Source organism: Podarcis pityusensis (genome assembly GCF_964106645.2).
Source record: "Podarcis pityusensis genome assembly, chromosome: 10".
In the NCBI taxonomy this organism is placed as follows: domain Eukaryota; kingdom Metazoa; phylum Chordata; class Lepidosauria; order Squamata; family Lacertidae; genus Podarcis; species Podarcis pityusensis.
In genome coordinates, this window is record NC_138035.1 from 35260091 (window position 1) to 35278596 (window position 18506).

General features: G+C 42.1%; 1 protein-coding gene across 1 annotated transcript in view; it reads right to left on the bottom strand.

The window, feature by feature from the left end:
• The window catches only part of ANO4 (anoctamin 4), a 142350-nt gene extending 124459 nt beyond the window's left edge, over positions 1-17891 (bottom strand). Inside the window, exons 1-4 of the mRNA XM_081024212.1 lie at positions 17813-17891; positions 8944-9374; positions 6178-6246; positions 4716-4964 (exon numbers count right to left, since the gene is read on the bottom strand). Of these exons, the coding sequence (XP_080880338.1) occupies positions 4716-4964; positions 6178-6246; positions 8944-9172 (547 nt within the window). The 5' untranslated portion in view covers positions 9173-9374; positions 17813-17891. The remainder of the gene's footprint in view (positions 1-4715; positions 4965-6177; positions 6247-8943; positions 9375-17812) is intronic.
• Positions 17892-18506: the final 615 nt, after the last annotated feature.

Genomic DNA, 18506 nt, shown 5'->3' on the forward strand with positions numbered 1-18506 from the left:
CCCGCTATAAGAACCAGCCTGGACAGGGGCCAGGCCAGAGAGCCAGGGAGGCAGACAAGCACAGAGAGAAGCCATCATAAGGAACGAAAAGAAAAACCTCAAGTACAACTGTGGGTACTTGTGATCTGCTCTGCCCAGTGCTGCAAAACTGAAGAGCAGGCACAGCCTGGTCCATCTTGATTCTCCGCTACTGAAGTGAAAGGACTGGCCGCCTGCCATAGGGACATAGGAACAGTGGCGGACCTTGGCATCTCAAATTTCAGTGGCACACTCTGTGACACCAAAATCCACCACCCTACCCTGCCTCTTGCCTTCCATTGGACTTCATAATTGTGGCACCTGCTGTGGCATTCAAGAAGTTCTGCACCTGATGCAACCAAACCAGTCACGGCCCCCTAGATCTGCCTTTGATAAGAAGTGGCCTAATACCAAAACAGACCATGGGTTCAGTTGCCACTATCCATGATAGCCACGTTCTGCTTCCACAGTTTGGTGGCAGTAGGTCTCCAAATACCAGTGGGCTAGGAATGAGACATGGGGAAGGTGCTGTTGCACTTGGGTTATGCTGATGGGCTTCCCATAGGCATCTGGTTGGCCAGAAAGGGGAACAGAGCGTTGGACTAAATGTTCAGCCTGATCCAGCAGGGCTCTTTTCATTTTCTTACACTGACTGGCAGCAGCCCTTCATGGTTTCAGGTGGGAGACCCTTTTCCAGCCCTTCCTGGAGACACCAGGGGTTTCATCCAGAACCTTCTGCATGCAAAGCATGCGCTCTGCCACCGAGCTACAGCCCTTCCACAGTGGTGCTGCGAGACTTGACTACATGCCTTCCAGGATCCCACCACAAGTACCACACTCATCCCTCCCCTTTGTGCCCCATGTGAGACCCACAGGCACTCTGGCGAATTAAAGATGTATGGCGGTATGGCTTGTCAAGAACTTCATTCTGGCAGCAGTACACCTACTGTGAATAGTTTAACATCAATGCTATACAAGACAGACGACATGGGGACTACAGTGGTAGCTCTGGTTACGAACTTAATTCGTTCTGGAGGTCCGTTTTTATCCTGAAACCGATATTAACCTGAGGTACCACTTTAGCTAATGGGGCCTCCTGCTGCCGCCGCGCCGCTACCACATGATTTCTGTTCTCATCCTGAGGTAAAGTTGTTAACCCAAGGTACTACTTCTGGGTTAGCAGACTCTGTAACCTGAAGTGTTTGTAACCCGAGGTGTTTGTAACCCGAGGTACCACTGTACCACTGTGGCAGCTTTGTTTGGGGGGCCCTCTAGGGGTTGTGGGGCCTTAGGCCTATGGCCAACAGACTAAATCTAGCAGCCCCACACCTGCCCAACCCAGAGTGCAGCACACAATTTACACAGGACAGATATAATTCACTTTCTATGTGGTTCTATGTGGTTTGGCTGCTTACTGCTAAATGTGTAATGCTAATGTGCTGAAACAAATTGATTAATGAATGAACTTTTGGCCAAGCATTGTGTGGTTTTGCATTTGTTCAATTGGAATTTAAATGGACCTGTGGCTACTGTAACTGGGCTGAGGAAAGCAATGCAGTGTTAAAATATCCATACCGAAAGAGTTCTCCATGGGCTTTTCTCTGAACTATCCTAGTGCCAACTTTGGAAGGTGATCCATTACAGTGAACAGGACATGGACCCACCAACTTTAGGCTGTGCACAGCCAGCCCCCACCTGCCTATTTTTCTTTCCAGCCCAGGAGATGGCCTCTTCCTTAGTCTCAGTGTTCCCCCTTGTACTACTTGGAAGGAGAAGGATGGGAACAAAACTAGAATTACGGTAGTTAACCACGCCTTTCATTGACTCTGGCGCCACCTACTGTTGTGCTCCCAATGGGAACCAGCCATCATTGACTGCTGTCTTTGAACAGCAGGAAGGTGTTTGAATTGGGGTGCGGGGAGGCTGACCTAGAGGGGTCAGCAAGTACCCAAGTGCCAAAACCGAGAGCAGTTTGAGAAACTGCTTAACATAAAACCAGGTGTTGAAAAGAGCTCATTCACTGAGAAGTTGAAAGCTGCTACCTAGTAATACTCTTCATCCTTGTTGTTTATTAATTGCCTGTAAATACAACAGCAGCCTGAGGTTTGGAAGCCTGTGCCTGTCTGACAGCTAATGGGAATCCTAGCCTCAAACAGTGTAACTTTCATGCAAGTACTTCATTCCTTATACACAGACTTCTGCAACCATATATATATATATATATATATATATATATATATCTTACAAAATTCAAGAATATCTGCCTGAGAACTTTTATGAATGAGAATCTACCACTACACATTCAGAAATGACAAACCTATATTGACACATATAAGCTGTAAGGTAGGAAAGCTGCTCTCACCATCTCCACATTTCAAAGCATAATCTCAAATGCCTGGGAGACGACGACAACCAAGTACCCCCTTGAAGACAGCCCTGTATAAGGAGGTTTTCAATGCTTGATGTTTTTATTATGTTTTTAGATACAGTGGTACCTCAGGTTACATATGCTTCAGGTTACATATGCTTCAGGTTACAGACTCCGCTAACCCAGAAATAGTACCTCGGGTTAAGAGCTTTGCTTCAGGATGAGAACAGAAATCATGTTTCAGAATGAGACAGGTTTAACAGTGGTTAAGAAAGTTAAATATTTGGGGATTAACTTGACAGCAAAAAATGGGAACTTATTTAAAGATAACTATGAAAAATGCTGGGCTGAAGTGAAAAAAGACTTAGAAATTTGGTCAAATTTGAAGCTTTCACTGCTGGGTCGTATTGCTGCTGTAAAAATGAATGTATTGCCTAGAATGTTGTTTTTGTTTCAAACATTGCAAATTGTGGACAAAGTGGACTGTTTCAAGAGGTGGCAGAGAGATATTTCTAGATTTGTCTGGCAGGGCAAGAAGCCCAGAATAAAATTTAAAATACTAACAGATGCAAAGGATAGAGGTGGATTCGCCCTGCCAGACCTCAAACTTTACTATGAATCAGCAGCATTTTGCTGGTTGAAAGAATGGCTGCTTCTTGAAAACACTGACATTTTGGATCTAGAAGGCTTTAACAATGTATTTGGATGGCATGCATATCTGTGGTATGACAAGATCAAAGCACATAAAGCATTTAAAAACCATATTGTCAGGAAAGCACTGTTTCATGTTTGGATAAGATACAAGGATTTATTGGAAAATAAAACTCCAAGGTGGCTGTCACCGATGGAAGCGAAAGCCTTGAAAAAGCTCAATATGGAGGTCAATTGGCCGAAATATTGGGAAATTTTGGAACAAGATGGAGACAGATTGAAATTGCAGAGTTTTGAAAAACTAAAAAACAAAGGGCGAGACTGGCTTCATTATTATCAGATAATGGAGGCATACAATTTGGATAAGAAAATCGGCTTCCAGGTGGAAAAATCAAAATTAGAAACTGAATTGTTAGAACCCAAAACTAAAATTTTGTCAAAGATGTATAACTTGCTGTTGAAATGGAACATTCAGGATGAAACGGTGAAATCTGCTATGATTAAATGGGCACAAGACGTTGGACATAATATTATGTTTGCTGACTGGGAACAGTTGTGGACCACAGGTATGAAATTTACGGCATGTAATGCCTTAAGAGAAAATATTATGAAAATGATATACAGGTGGTACATAACCCCAGTCAAGCTTGCAAAAATCTACCATTTGCCTGATAATAAATGTTGGAAATGTAAAGAAACTGAAGGTACATTTTTTCACCTTTGGTGGACGTGCCCAAAGATTAAGGCTTTCTGGGAGATGATATATAATGAACTAAAAAAGGTATTTAAATATACCTTCTTGAAGAAACCAGAGGCCTTTCTCCTGGGCATAGTCGGCCAATCGGTGTTAAAAAAGGACAGAACTTTCTTTATGTATGCTACAACAGCAGCAAGAATACTCATTGCAAAGTATTGGAAGACACAAGATCTACCCACACTGGAGGAATGGCAGATGAAAATGATGGAATACATGGAATTGGCGGAAATGACTGGCTGAATCCGTGACCAGGGAGAAGAGTCGGTGGAAGAAGATTGGAAGAAATTCAAAGACTATTTACAGAAATATTGCAAAATTAATGAATGTTAGAATGATGTTGGATTGAAGTTAAGGGGTTTCTAGCTGTACAGGCTAAAAGAATATGGAAAAATTGGTTTTAATATGTAAAATCTAAAATTTAAAGTTATATTATATCAAGATTAAAGATTAGGGTTAAAAAGGAGGGAAAGGAATTGTTGGATTAACATATTTAATTAGAATACAAAAGAGGGAGGTAAGAGGAGGTCCGGGAAACAAGTAAATGTAAAAGAAGTGAGGAAAAGATGAAATTGTTTTTAATTGTTTTTTCCTTTTTTACTTTGTATTTTTTCTTTTTATTGTTAATTTTTTCTTCATTAATGTGGTTTTTTTTTCTTGTGAAATTTTAATAAATATTATAAAATAAAATAAAAAGAGAACAGAAATCATGTTCTGGCGGCGTGGCGGCAGCAGGAGGCCCCATTAGCTAAAGTGGTGCTTCAGGTTAAAAACAGTTTCAGGTTAAGAACGGACCTCTGGAATGAATTAAGTACTTAACCTGAGTACCACTGTATGCTGTAAGCCTCCCAGAATGACTGGGGAAGCCCAGCCAGATGGGCGGGGTATAAATAATAAAATTATTATTGAAGAAAAATCCTTTACCTGTGTGGTCTTGGCTAAGGGTATCTTGGCTGCTGTTGTTGTTGCTGCTGCTGCTGCTATAAGAAGGCACTGGGGTGATAGACAGTGAAGCTGGGCAGGACAAAGGAGCAGATAAATCAATTTGTGGCTCAAAATGTTGGCACAAGCCAGCATCTTCATGAAACCAGAGAGGGAGATGGTGACCAACTTGAGAGGAGGGATTCTTCCAGTGAGAAAATCCAACTGCAAATTGACCAGTAGCATCATATCCTGAAAGTAAACAATGAATACATTTCTAATAAACATAAAGATATAGGAAGAGCCTTACAGGATCAGACCAAAGCTTTCTCTTTCCAACAGTGGCTAGCCAAGTGCTCTGGGGAGGCCCATGAGCAGGGAATGGAAGCAGCAGGCATCTCCCATTGTCTTTCTGGGCCAGCAACACTTTTTCAGAAGCATTCTGTTCCCAGATATGGAAGTCCCATATACCACTTAACCATGATTATATGACACGAACAACCAGCAACTTGATTTGAGCAGAAAGTCACACCAGTGGGAGGTTTCACTTTCACATACCTTCTAAACACATTAAGCACTTTTCATTTAAGGTCTGTCGTTCAGGCTCGTAGACTTTATTCAGGTTTCCATCTATTCAAATATATGCAAAGCTGGAATTGCTACAATGAATTGAACTAAACAAATCCTCTCCGGATGGTGAAACAGTAGAATAGGCCATGCCTGGCCAGTTTTAAAATTATGATAAATGTGCTATTAAAATTACATGTGTTCCAACTACTAGAAACCAGTCTTCCAGCATCAAGCACTGAAACAGTATCTAACAAAGGAGATCAAACTTTCTGATGTTGAGGGGTAGGTAATAAATGAATCTATTATCTTCATGTCTTTTAGCTTGCAAAATGTAGCTCATAACATCATTGCTAACAAAGTAGAATACATTGACTATTAAGAACACAGATAAGGTGTTTAGAGCCGTTTTACATATATGCCTAGACACCATGCAGATTCATGGGAGGGGGGCAGAGAACCAGACAGCCCATTCACAATAATTTATTCAATGTTTATACTAAGTTTACATAAACTTAGTGTTTATATAACGTTATATATAATGTTAGATAACAGATGTTTTTATAAGCATGTATATTTCTACTTAAAACTTCTTTAGGATATTAATAAAATGTTTCTAGCAAGCACCCAAGCACTTTCCTCTTTTTTTCAGAACGCTGGTAAGTCCACAGCCTGAAAGTTTTAGTTGTCACAAGATGGACCTCAGCAAGGTGCGGTACAATTCATGACTGCGCATTATAGAAGGATAACCAAGGCACTTAAAACAAAACGTCCGTCTTTTCAGCTGAAGTAAAGAGAACTTTTATAAAGGGGAAAAAATACTATTGAATTCTGCAAATAAACAAACTAAGCATGTGTGTGTATGACCGTTGGTGTGAAATCTCATGCAATTTCTTACCCATTGTAATTTGGCTGATGCAACTGGTTCCAGTAGAAAGACTACTGCTGTCATGGGAAGTTTCGTTTTCTAAAAAAGAAAAAGGAAATTTAAAGTTAGAAATGTCAGACAGAAACCCCTTCAGGGAGCCTATGGCAACTGTGCTGCCTGGAGCTGATGGGAGTTATGAATCCCAAACATGCAGAGGAAACCAGGTTGCCAAAGGCTGCCTTCAGGTGTCAAAAATGGTTATAAACCACAGATTTCCTCTGTCACCCACTGCTATTTTAAGAGGCTACCAATGAAAGCTTCTCTCCTGGAGCTTATAAAAAGCTTCAGTGGTCAGTTTTGGGGGAACCACAGCATGTAGGTGAAGGGTTAAGCCCCTCTCCTTATGAACCCAATCCTGCTTTCTCCATCACCTTACAAACCTCCTTTGCAAAGGCCCATTGCGATTCCTCACATACGGTAAATGCAACTCCCTAATGATGGAAACATTTTCATATCCCTTTCATATCAATTATTGCTACATATATTGTCAAGATCACATTCGACTTCTATTTTCCAGCCTCAGTCCAGCATAAGACATAAAAGTCCCCTGAAATCAAGAGAGAAAGAGCTGTGCTTTCTGCATTAGCTTATGTACCATGTCTCTGTCAACCCATCACCATATTTGGTTTCCCATCCTCCAGGTCACAGGATTAAAGCCATCATTTTGGAAAACAGTGGCTTGTTTCCCCCTCACCCATGCAAGGCACGCCTACTTTAAATGTGGGGAAAGAGCAAAAACTATGTGACACCATTTACATAATTGCAGGATTTTTTTTTAAAGAAAATGATGAGGGGGCTGACATGGATTGGGATTTCGATGGGCGAGGTGCAGCCCCATCTCGCTCTCCCACCCTTTCTGCAGTTTCTGCCCCAAAATGGTTATTGCTAACCAGCAAAGCAAAAACATTAAGGAAATAAGGAAGGCAGCTATTCAGATAAGCAAACCTCCAGAGCATATAGTGAGGTTTGGACGGAATACTTTAAGTGCGAATAAGTGAATTTTCAGATAGCGAGCATGGTGATAGCACCTGTGTGTATTTGTAATGGTCAGCAGTTATAATGGGTATATTGCCCTATGCCTTGTGGGACAACTTCAGGAGAAGAAAAGGCTAAAGAGTAAACCCTATACAAATCCAGACAGTTGGATAGCGTCTTGTACGCCTCCTTCCAGTAACTCCGGCAACCAAGCTGTTGCCAAATGTATTGCTCTGCTTTCCCACATCAGCAAGGCTGTGAGGGGGATCTTGTTGTCCGGGCAGCCCAGGACCTCCATACACACTGCTTCACAGGCTTGCACCTTGGAGAGGTTACCTCAATGCCACCATCACAGCATAAAACAACGCGGAAGGAATAAATTACACATTTTTTTAAGAGCTGTAACTCTGTGCCCCCTGCTGAGGTCCCAATTCGGATTTTGTGGCGGGGGGCACATCACCTGCTATCTATATATATAGGAAAGCTCCCATTCATACCAATGGATGCGCTGCAGCAGTTTCTGCAATAATTCTGACTGCTGAAGAATGTTTTTTTTTTAGAAACCCCTTAGATAAAAGGGAAGATTTTAAATTGTAAAGGAAAAAATCAAAGGCATCACTGTAATTAATAGCCATTATACCTATGTGCAGACTGGTTTCAGCTATTATCTCATGCCTAAGAAATATATCAATATACATTACTCTTAATCCATCAAACTGTGCCCATGTCTGTGTGTCAGTGCGATGGGCAATAAATAATCTAAATTTGTTAACCAAACAGTGCTGCCTGTCCCAAGTTGATTTATGCACGCACACCTTCTGTATGTTCAGGTTGCTGACTAGCAGTATATCTAGCATGGCTGATTATAAATGCTGTTGCTTCTTATTCTTTTTAAATAGCAAAATATTCTCGGTTTTACAAAAGTGACTAGCTTCTTAAAAACAAAACAAAGCCATGCTTTATGCAGTCTCCATCTCTTAATTTGCTGCAGAGTGATTTAAAGCTCTCTTTCCAACACACAGTCGACACCCCAGCAGATCTCCTTGCAGTTATGAATGCTCCTCAGACTATATTCACTAATAAATTATTAACAATCAGAAATGCAAAATAATAGGACAAGTAACCCTATCCTAAACCGTAGACAGCAAAGCAAAATACAATGACAAAGATGAGTGATATACATTGCACATTTAAAAATTAACTTTTAACTATGCTGCCAGAGATGTAAAGAAAATAAGGAGTCCCCAGACATATATGTCCAGAGCAATTCTACACATATTTACTCAGAAGCACTACTGTATTCAATGGGGCTTACTCCTAGGTAAGTGCACAGAATGCTGCTCATTGTCGCTATGAAATTCCCATGATTCTAGCATCTCACTGTATCCCTCTGAAACCCCCACATGTGGATGCAAAACTATAATTAATTCTTCCCACCTCAGTTAACTGAAGCGAGTGTACCTGTCATATCCATTCACAGAGACCCTCACGCTGAGGGGGTTTCAGAAAGGCACTCAATCAAGATGAGTTCCTACAAATGGAGAGAGGTGGGGATCTTTCTTCCCACTGAAGCATGAAATACAACCTATTTAGCACAAAATTCCCCCAGGAAATATGTCCACAACGACCACACAGGACTCATTTTCAGTAGCAAAACAAGGTAAGAGCTCCATTTGCTTCTCCCAGTCGCAACTAGTAAAGTGAGCAGAGCACATTTCAAACACAGTAAGTTTGTTTCTATTTGTTTGCTTGTTTGTTTACCATATTCAGCTAGCGAAGCCATTCTGCTGACTTTCTTGGCGGGTCTGTTGCCAGGGCTACAGAACGTGGCCAGGTCTCTCTGAGATGTCTGCAGGTCATCCCCCTTTGCAGCCTTCTGGATAGGTCCCATTTTGCAGCACCTGTGGTCCCCCGGACATCTACCTGGTTGGAGTTTCCTTGGTAGGTTCCAGTCTCTTTCTCCAAGTGGCAAAGTACACAGGGGCCACATATTAAACAAAGAGCATCTCCACTGAAAGTTCTCTCCTTCTCTCTCTTTCACTCAGAACTGCTTGGAACAACTGGAGGTATTTTCCTCTTTCAGCAAGCAAGGTAACGTGTGCCCTGCTTTCCTTTCACATGATGCACCTGACTGCTGCTGCTGCTGCTTCTCTGAGTCAGATCTTTTACAGCTCTCAGTAAGGTGCTCTGTTCTGGATTGGAAGGGATAGGAAAGCAAGCAGCTTAAATTGACAGGTAGATAAATAGATACAGATATATCTTTAAAAAGAACAAGAATCCTCAAGCAAGATCCTCACTGCAAAATATCTTCCCTTTAAGCAAACATGATCATACTGATATGGGGTTCCTCCAGATGACATGTTTACTGACCATTCATCCTGATTTGCTTGTGCAAATCTTACATGGATTTGCTTTTCTGGAGATTGTAAAACAATCAGCGTTCAATTCTGATTATGTCCTTCTGATCTGTGGGGAACTTATGCATTTTGCTGTCAATTGATTGCTACCCACACTTTCTAGTACATTTCCCCCATAACTTTCCTAACTGCAAAAAGTGGAATTGTTGCACCAGAATGCTTTAATCCACTTCAATTGCACAAACCTAAATTCCCAGTATGTTATTGAATCCTTCCCGGAAAATGGTGACAATCTAGAAGTGACCCCACCCCCACCCCTACACCTAAAGAACAAATACAGAACACAGGCTTAACAATAAGCCATGCAAGCTGAATTTTTGCATAGATACATAAGCTGCATACACACTGCTGTTTACTTTGCATCTGAACCACTCTTACCACTGTTTTGGGAAGTGGTATACACACGACGTCAGCTTCAATCCATATCTGTCTTTTTCCTGTCATTTCTTAGGAAACATTGCCTTTTGATGTTCTTTCCCCCAAAGCAATCATTTGCAGATGTGAAATAGCTTTCACAGCACCCATGCTTTCACATCAGACATTATCCCAAACAAAATGGTTTTCAATGGAAGAATTTGTTTAGTCAAGTTAAGAGATACGGTAAGAACGGAAAAGGAGCCTGCTAAATCAGGCCAATGGCCAATCTAGGCCAGCATCCTGTTCTTACAGTGGCCAACCAGAAACTTGCAAGCAGAACCCGGGCACAAGAACACTCTCAACTCCTGCGGTTTCCAGTAACTGGTAGTATTCAGAAGCATACTGCCTATGTCTGTGGAGGCAAAGAATAGCTTCTATCATGGCTAGTAGTCATTGACAGACATTATCCTCCATGAAGTTGTCTACTCATGTTTTAAAGCCATCCAAGTAGAATCACAGAGTTGAACCTTGTAGTCCAACCCTCTCTGCTCAATGCAAGGAATCCAGAGCTAGCACACTCCCAACTGAAATTACCCTCTAGAGACTTGGTCCCATTGTTGAGTAATGCCAAGGAATGTAGATATATCTGTGATGTAATGTAATGGAAATGTGAAAAGTGCATTTTCTTCGTCATACACCAAGCAAATTAAAAATGATCTTATATGGTTCTCATTTAAACTTTCCTTTCATTGCACATATAAACACTCATCACCAAGTACATAAATTTCCAAAGCAGTAAAGCTGTTATTCTATTACAGTTAGCAAAACACTGCATTCTCCATTTATATTGTTTGCTTCCATTTTTAAAAAATCTATTTTTGCAAAACATCTATTTGAAAGCTTCTGTTCTTTTATTGGCTAGGAAGCAGCTGCTAAGTGACCTGAATAGAGAAAACAATTGGGTTTTATGAGAATTTTTTCAAGCAAGTCAGTAAGATTAATTCTGTTTCTTCCCCATATGACATTCCAACTGACCTTTTCTTACTGCTTTTAATGAATAAATAGTTTACAGGTGCACATTCATATACCTTATGAAACACATCTGCCATTGCATTCTATTATGAACATGGGACGTTCTAGAAAATATCTCAAGACCTTATGGATACATACATTCAACACAGTAAGATAACTTATATTTTCAAATCATTCCCCTACAAAATATAGCACAGTTCTACACATCCAGAACGCAGTTTTATTTCATCCAGGAATGCGGAACCTGCGGCTTTTTATATGTTATTAGATTACAACTCTCATCATCCCCAATCATTCACTGTGCTGCCTGGGGCTGACGCGAGTTACAGGCCAACTATGAAGGGAAGTAGGTCTGCTGCAAAGAGACTATTGGAAGACAGAGAAAGCAAAGAGAAAGCAATAAAAAGGGTCTGGCCCCCAACTCCAGAGATGAGTCAGTAAGAGGGAAAAGAAGAAAGGAGAGGTAGAAGCAGTTGCTCGGGTAGTATATAAAAAAAGCGTGAGAAACTTCCCAGAGATGCTAAGTAAAAACAAACAAGAAGTACAAGCCTCCCCACCAGCTGATTCTCTGAAGGCAAGAGACCACCAGAGGGCTCCAGGCAGTGCTTCTTTTCTTAAAAAAAATGTTTAAGGGTACAGTGGTACCTCGGGTTACATACACTTCAGGTTACATACGCTTCAGGTTACAGACTCCGCTAACCCAGAAATAGTGCTTCAGGTTAAGTACTTTGCTTCAGGATGAGAACAGAAATTGTGGTCCAGCGGCGCGGCAGCAGCAGGAGGCCCTATTAGCTAAAGTGGTGCTTCAGGTTAAGAACAGTTTCAGGTTAAGAACGGACCTCCAGAACGAATTAAGTTCTTAACCCTAGGTACTACTGTACTCTCATATTGACTCAAGAAAATACCATTTTATAGTTCAAATGGGGGAAAATAAATACAGTAAATGGACAAAAGTACAAAGATTCACAAAATGTTTAGGGGTATGCGTACCCCTGTGTCTCCCCCCCCCCAAAAAAAGAACTGGCTCCAGTTTCTGAGGACTCCAGGCACCTTAGGAGCTGGCAGCGATATTCACCAAAGCCAACAGGAGGAAGGCTATAGTCAGAGGGCTCCATCATAATCAGAGATACCTTTGTGCCCTGCTTGTGACGTTGCCAGAGGCATCTGCCTGGCTACTGTCAGAAACAGAATGCTGATCTGGATAGACCGTGGATAGGTTTGGGTAAAAATGAGTGAGATGTACATTTGCAAGAAGGTTCCTTTTGACATTTAGTAGTATTGCTTCATTGGTCATTCCATCCAAAACAGTCTGAGTACAAGAAATGGCAGGTGGTGGCATAGAAATATCAGTGAATGAGAGACAATGGAAGGCTCTGGTTTTGACAAATCTTTTGAGGACAGGAGTTCTGCGACTGCCACAGCCACCAAGAAGCAAGGAATCTCAAGATACACTACGTCCAAATCTCAAACTGGAATGCTAGCAACAGGACACGGACATCTCAGACTATGTACACATTGTTGTTGTTGTTGCTTAGTCGTTAAGTCGTGTCCGACTCTTCATGACCCCATGGACCAAAGCACTCCAGACACTCCTGTCTTCCACTGCCTCCTGCAGTTTGGTCAAACTCATGCTGGTAGCTTCAAGAACACTGTCCAACCATCTTGTCCTCTGTCGTCCCCTTCTCCTTGTGCCCTCCATCTTTCCCAACATCAGGGTCTTTTCCAGGAAGTCTTCTTTTCTCATGAGGTGGCCAAAGTATTGGAGCCTCAGCTTCACGATCTGTTCTTCCAGTGAGCACTCAGGCTGATTTCCTTCAGAATGGATAGGTTTGATCTTCTTGCAGTCCATGGGACTCTCAAGAGTCTCCTCCAGCACCATAATTCAAAAGCATCAATTCTTCGGCGATTAGCCTTCTTTATGGTCCAGCTCCCACTTCCATACATCCCTACTGGGAAAACCATGGCTTTAACTATACGGACCTTTGTTGGCAAGGTTAGTGGCTTGAAATTCAGCAAGGCCCTTTCCCCTCACTGCATTTCAAGTTGTATTTGCACCTTGCTAATACCATATTGGCCTGAATATAAGCCTACTTTTTTTCCCAAATTCCGACCGTGAAAAGGTAAAGTGTGGCTTAAATTCACGACCTTACAAAAATTTGCTTTTATGATATCGCTGCTGAAACAGACATACAGTAAAACGGAATGGGTGTGAGTGCCTGCGGAATTTTAAGGGAGCTGCTTATATTCGGGTATTGTCTCCCCCCCCCCCTTGAATTTTAAAGGTGCGGCTTATATTTGGGTGTGGCTTATATTCGGGCCAGTACAGTAGGTAAAAGGTAAAGGACCATGACGGTTAAGTCCAGTCAAAGGTGACTTGGGAGTTGCAGCACTCATCTCGTTTCAGGTTGAGGGAGCCGGTGTTTGTCCACAGACAGCTTTCCGGGTCATGTGGCCAGCATGACTAAACCACTTCTGGTGCAATGGGACACAGTGATGGAAGCCAGAGCGTACGGAAACACTGTTTACCTTCCCGCCGCAGCGGTACCTATTTATCTACTTGCACTGGCGTGTTTTCGAACTGCTAGGTTGGCAAGAGCTGAGACAGAGCAACAGAAGCTCACCCCATCATGGGGATTCAAACCACCGACCTTGTGATCGGCAAGCCCAAGAGGCTCAGTGGTTTACACCACAGCGCCATCCGCGTCCCATGATGCACCTTGTTAACACCAGAGATGAGGCAGTGATGCCTTCTTCCAACATCTATCTGCTTGGTTTCCCTGTACCTGCCCCACCCACCAACCCACCCAAAAAGCCCTCCTATTCATGAAGCTGTCATCTGCACATGCACAAGGCTGTCTCAAATGTACACACCTCAGTTTAAGTGCAAAGTGAATATGGATTATGTTTTCAAATAAGAGGAAACTGGTTTAAGGGGAAACACATCAGACAGCAGAAACTACAGGATAGATATGGATTGTGGCTATCCTCATGTGAACATGGTTTCAAACACCAGCCATGAGGGCAGGGGAGCCAGAGTAAATGGTAATATGTACACAGCAAAACTTCCCAAGACGATTTGACAGCAGAAAAAGCTGCTGTCTGCTATGCTGCAGCGACACCATTGCAGAGAGCCAGAAGGTGGTATTGCAACTGTCAGCTTATCACAGGACAAGAGACAGATATAGTTCCACTTTGACCTATAATGTTGCTGCCAGATCTAGATTGGCCCCGCAGGCTAAGCAACTATTATCATGACTGTTTTTTTATTATTTACTGTATTTATATAGGCAAATCAATTAACATAGTCTCTCTTGGCTGAAAGAAATATAATATGCTGATATTAATGCAAGTCCCCAAAAATAAAAGGCGACATGAAAACTGCTATTGTTATGCCACAGAAGGGAAGAGGCCAAACCAGTTAAGAACCTATATTTGAAGGTCACATTTTTTTTCCAAAAGCCTAAATGAATAAAAAGCTGTTCATTCACCCGGCACAAAAAGGCAGGGTGACTTTTCTGCTGTTAGGGTGCCACCACTGAGAATGGGGTGCTCATCTGACAGGCACAAAAAAACAAGCCCTTAGTATCATTGCCCGCTCATGTGGAATACTCTGCCAATACAGATTCAACAGGTGCCTTCTGTTTCAACTTTTAAATGCCTGCTGAAAACTATCCTATTCCCTCAGGCTTATGAAGGCAAATAAAAAGACACCTTTCCTTAATTTTTAACCAAATTCAGAGTTTAACCTTTAAATATGGATTTTATTGGATGGTTGTAAATTGCTCTGATATTTTTTAATGAATAAATATAATAATAAATAAAGAACCTCTCTCTTGTCCCCTCTTCACCTCTTCTTGCTCAGGCAGAAGCGGAGCTGCAATCTCCCCAGCTTGACCACTTGTCTTTCTCCAGATCAGAATTCCTGGCAGTGAGAACACACCAGTCTCTACCAAACTCACATCATGCTCTTGCACATTTGAAAAGCAGCGGCTCTATTGCTAGCAGTGGCCAATTCGAGAAGAATCAAAAGGTTGGCCCCGCATGCCTGATATCAGGTGCACTTAAAGCACAAAGGTCTACATCCGACCCAAATCAACGCAAAATCCCCACTTTCTTTAAGATTGCACCCAGGTCTAATATCAGGAGACAATGAGGAAGCCAAAACTGCTTAGCATGCTTTCTAAAAACTTGCTGCGCTCGTTGCTCAGTTTTGACAGCAGCAATAAATACTTTCAAGGTACTTCAAAGGCTCAATTTCATAGCGCGTACACAAATACACATAATTTATTATGGTCCTGTTTCACGCGTTCTTGTAGAATGCTGGACTCAGCAGAACTGAGCTGCTATTAGACATACTATTCATCAGAATGACACTCCACAGTAATTAGGTTTTTCCAGCTGCAATCACGTTGGCCCATACAATGGACTTCATAGCATCTGTATTTTTGAAGGGTAAACAACAACGACCACAGTTCTTGCAACCTACGATCCATAAATAGCTATTTAAAACCAAACACTTTATGCACAATGTAATATTGAATCGATACTTTTATTGGCATTTCTAAAGCAACTAGTGGCACCCGCCCTGTGGAACGCCCTCCCACCAGATGTCAAAGAGAACAACAACTACCAGACTTTTAGAAGACATCTGAAGGCAGCCCTGTTTAGGGAAGCTTTTAATGTTTGATGCATTACTGTATTTTAATGTTTTGTTGGAAGCTGCCCAGAGTGGCTGGGGAAGCCCAGCCAGATAGGCAGGGTATAAATAATATATTATTTTATTATTATTATTATTATTATTAACCACTTTAAAAACTATGAAATCATAGAAGGGTCATCTAGTCCAACCCCCTGCAATGCAGGAATCTCAGCACACAGCCACCCATCCAATTTGAAACAATACTGGACCCTGCTTGGCTTTATAAATGTGCTATCCATTTTGTTGCAAATAACACAAAATGAATGCCTTGTACTGTACAAAAAAGCCAAATGAATAAAAGGATCATAGCCCAAACAACAGCATTGATTTATCATTATTGGAGCAGCTCCAAAAACGCAGCACCTTCAACTGGGGTCAGGAACTAATGGTCTACATGGAGCTTCCCTCTCATTTGACATACTGAGCTACAGATGGTGGCCTTCGCTGTGGAAAAACCTTCAGGTCCTGGACTGACTCCCGTACTTCATGGTGACAAACAAAATTAGGATTTCAAAGAGGATGTTAAAAATACACATTGTGGTTGTCAAGAGTGGATGTAATTAAGGTATGAACTGATGTGCTAAGATTGTTAAGCCCCTTTCTCTCGAATTGCCATCCTTTGTTCATATATGAAGTACATACAGATGATGCCATTGTCAAATTGTTGCAGACTAATCTGCAACAATTGAACTGTTTAGCTGTCCCTTGTTTTTTTCAGACTTTGCATTGCAGGGCGGGCGGACTGGGGATTAGTTTTGCAAGATACCTGTATTGCAGCATCAGCTTGCAGGGACCCTATTACTTTAACTAAAGCACTTCCTGACAGCAGATTAAATTCATTTTATTGTTTCCAGTTGCTCTACTATTTGCCCTTTTGACTGGCCTCTCTGATTTCCCCAAAATTAGTTTCTGAGCGACTGTAGGGGGAGGGGCTTTAACTACCAACTATTACTCCTCCTACTAGCAAAACAGCTATTTGTATTTATAATAGTCAAGTTAAATAAGGTAAAGATAAAGGGACCCCTGACCATTAGGTCCAGTCGTGACCGACTCTGGGGTTGCGGCGCTCATCTCGCTTTATTGGCCGAGGGAGCCGGTGTACAGCTTCCGGGTCATGTGGCCAGCATGACTAAGCCGCTTCTGGTGGACCAGAGCAGCGCACGGAAACGCCGTTTACCTTCCCACTGGAGCGGTACCTATTTATCTACTTGCACTTTGATGTGCTTTCGAACTGCTAGGTTGGCAGGAGCAGGGACCGAGCAACGGGAGCTCACCCCGTCATGGGGATTCGAACCACCAACCTTCTGATCGGCAAGCCCTAGGCTCTGTGGTTTAACCCACAGCACCACCCGCGTCCCTGTCAAGTTAAATTGGAAGTGTTTAATTACTAAGCCAGGATGAATTTTAACTTCCTATACTGTATTGTGAAAGGCAATCAGTCTCACAATCACAAGTCTCTATTTCTCCATCTCCATACTTTGTGGTCTATACTTCAGATGAATAAAAGGATATAAAGCATATAGGAAAGAGGAAAGTAGGGTGTGCGCTTTCATGTTGCAAAGGACTTAACACTGAAGCCAGTTATTTATGTATTTTATCTACCAAACAAATTTCCTAAAATAGGAATATGACAATACAGTGGTACCTCAGGTTAAGAACTTAATTCGTTCTGGAGGTCTGTTCTTAACCTGAAACTGTTCTTAACCTGAAGCACCACTTTAGCTAATGGGGCCTCCTGCTGCCGCTGCACGATTTCTGTTCTCATCCTGAAGCAAAAGTTCTTAACCTGAGGTAATATTTCTGGGTTAGCGGAGTCTGTAACCTGAAGCGTATGTAACCTGAGGTACCACTGTAATAGTTTAGCATAAAGGATATATTTAACCTGCAATCCAGCCACTTGGGCACAAGTACCATTGAAATCCAAAGGATTTCCTGCCAAGTAGACATGTATAGGATTGCAGTGTCTACACACTGATTTCTGAAGACAATAAAGATGTAGGAAAATCATATTACTTCAGTGACATATTTCTAAGTTCTCCACTAGAGGTCCTCAAAGTACTGATCAACTTTCAAAAGGGAGAAGTAAAAGCATAAGCTCATTGCACATACCAGTTCCTTACTTTACCTCATGCAAAAATCCACAGGCAGGGAGGCCTAAGTGCTGAAAAGCTTATGGTGCAAAGCAGGGCTGGGGAGAGGGGAGCATGACAGGGAAATCAGGGGACCAGATAGAGGCCCAGGTGGCACATTTAGCCCTAATGCTCCCCACACATAAAAGGTCCTGATTACTTCTCCCAGACTCCGCCACTTCCTTAAGGAATGGAAGAAAGACCTTAAAGTGGCAGTAGTTTTTCCTGGGCCTCTTCTCAGATACAGTGGTACCTTGGTTCTCAAATTTAATCCATTCCAGGAGTCCGTTCGACTCCCGAAACCGTTCAAAAACCAAGATGCGGCTTCCGATTGGCTGCAGGAGCTTCCTGCACTCTATTGTAAGCCGCATCAGATGTTTGGCTTCCGAAAAACGTTCGCAGACCAGAACATTTACTTCCAGGTTTGCGGCGTTTGGGAGCCGATTCGGTAACTAAGCCGTTTGAGAACCAAGGTACCACTGTACTTAAATAGAAAATAATAATAATCCAAATTAGGCTAAGGTCACAGACTAAATGCCCAGCACTAAACACAATATATGAAAGAGCTGGTTTCCATGTACATCAGAGTATTTAAGGTGGGAACACAAGTCTACTTCCAGATCAACTGTCTTGTATATTTCAGAATCTCTTGACAGATTGTGATCTAATTCTGAAGGGTTTGGGTGGGTC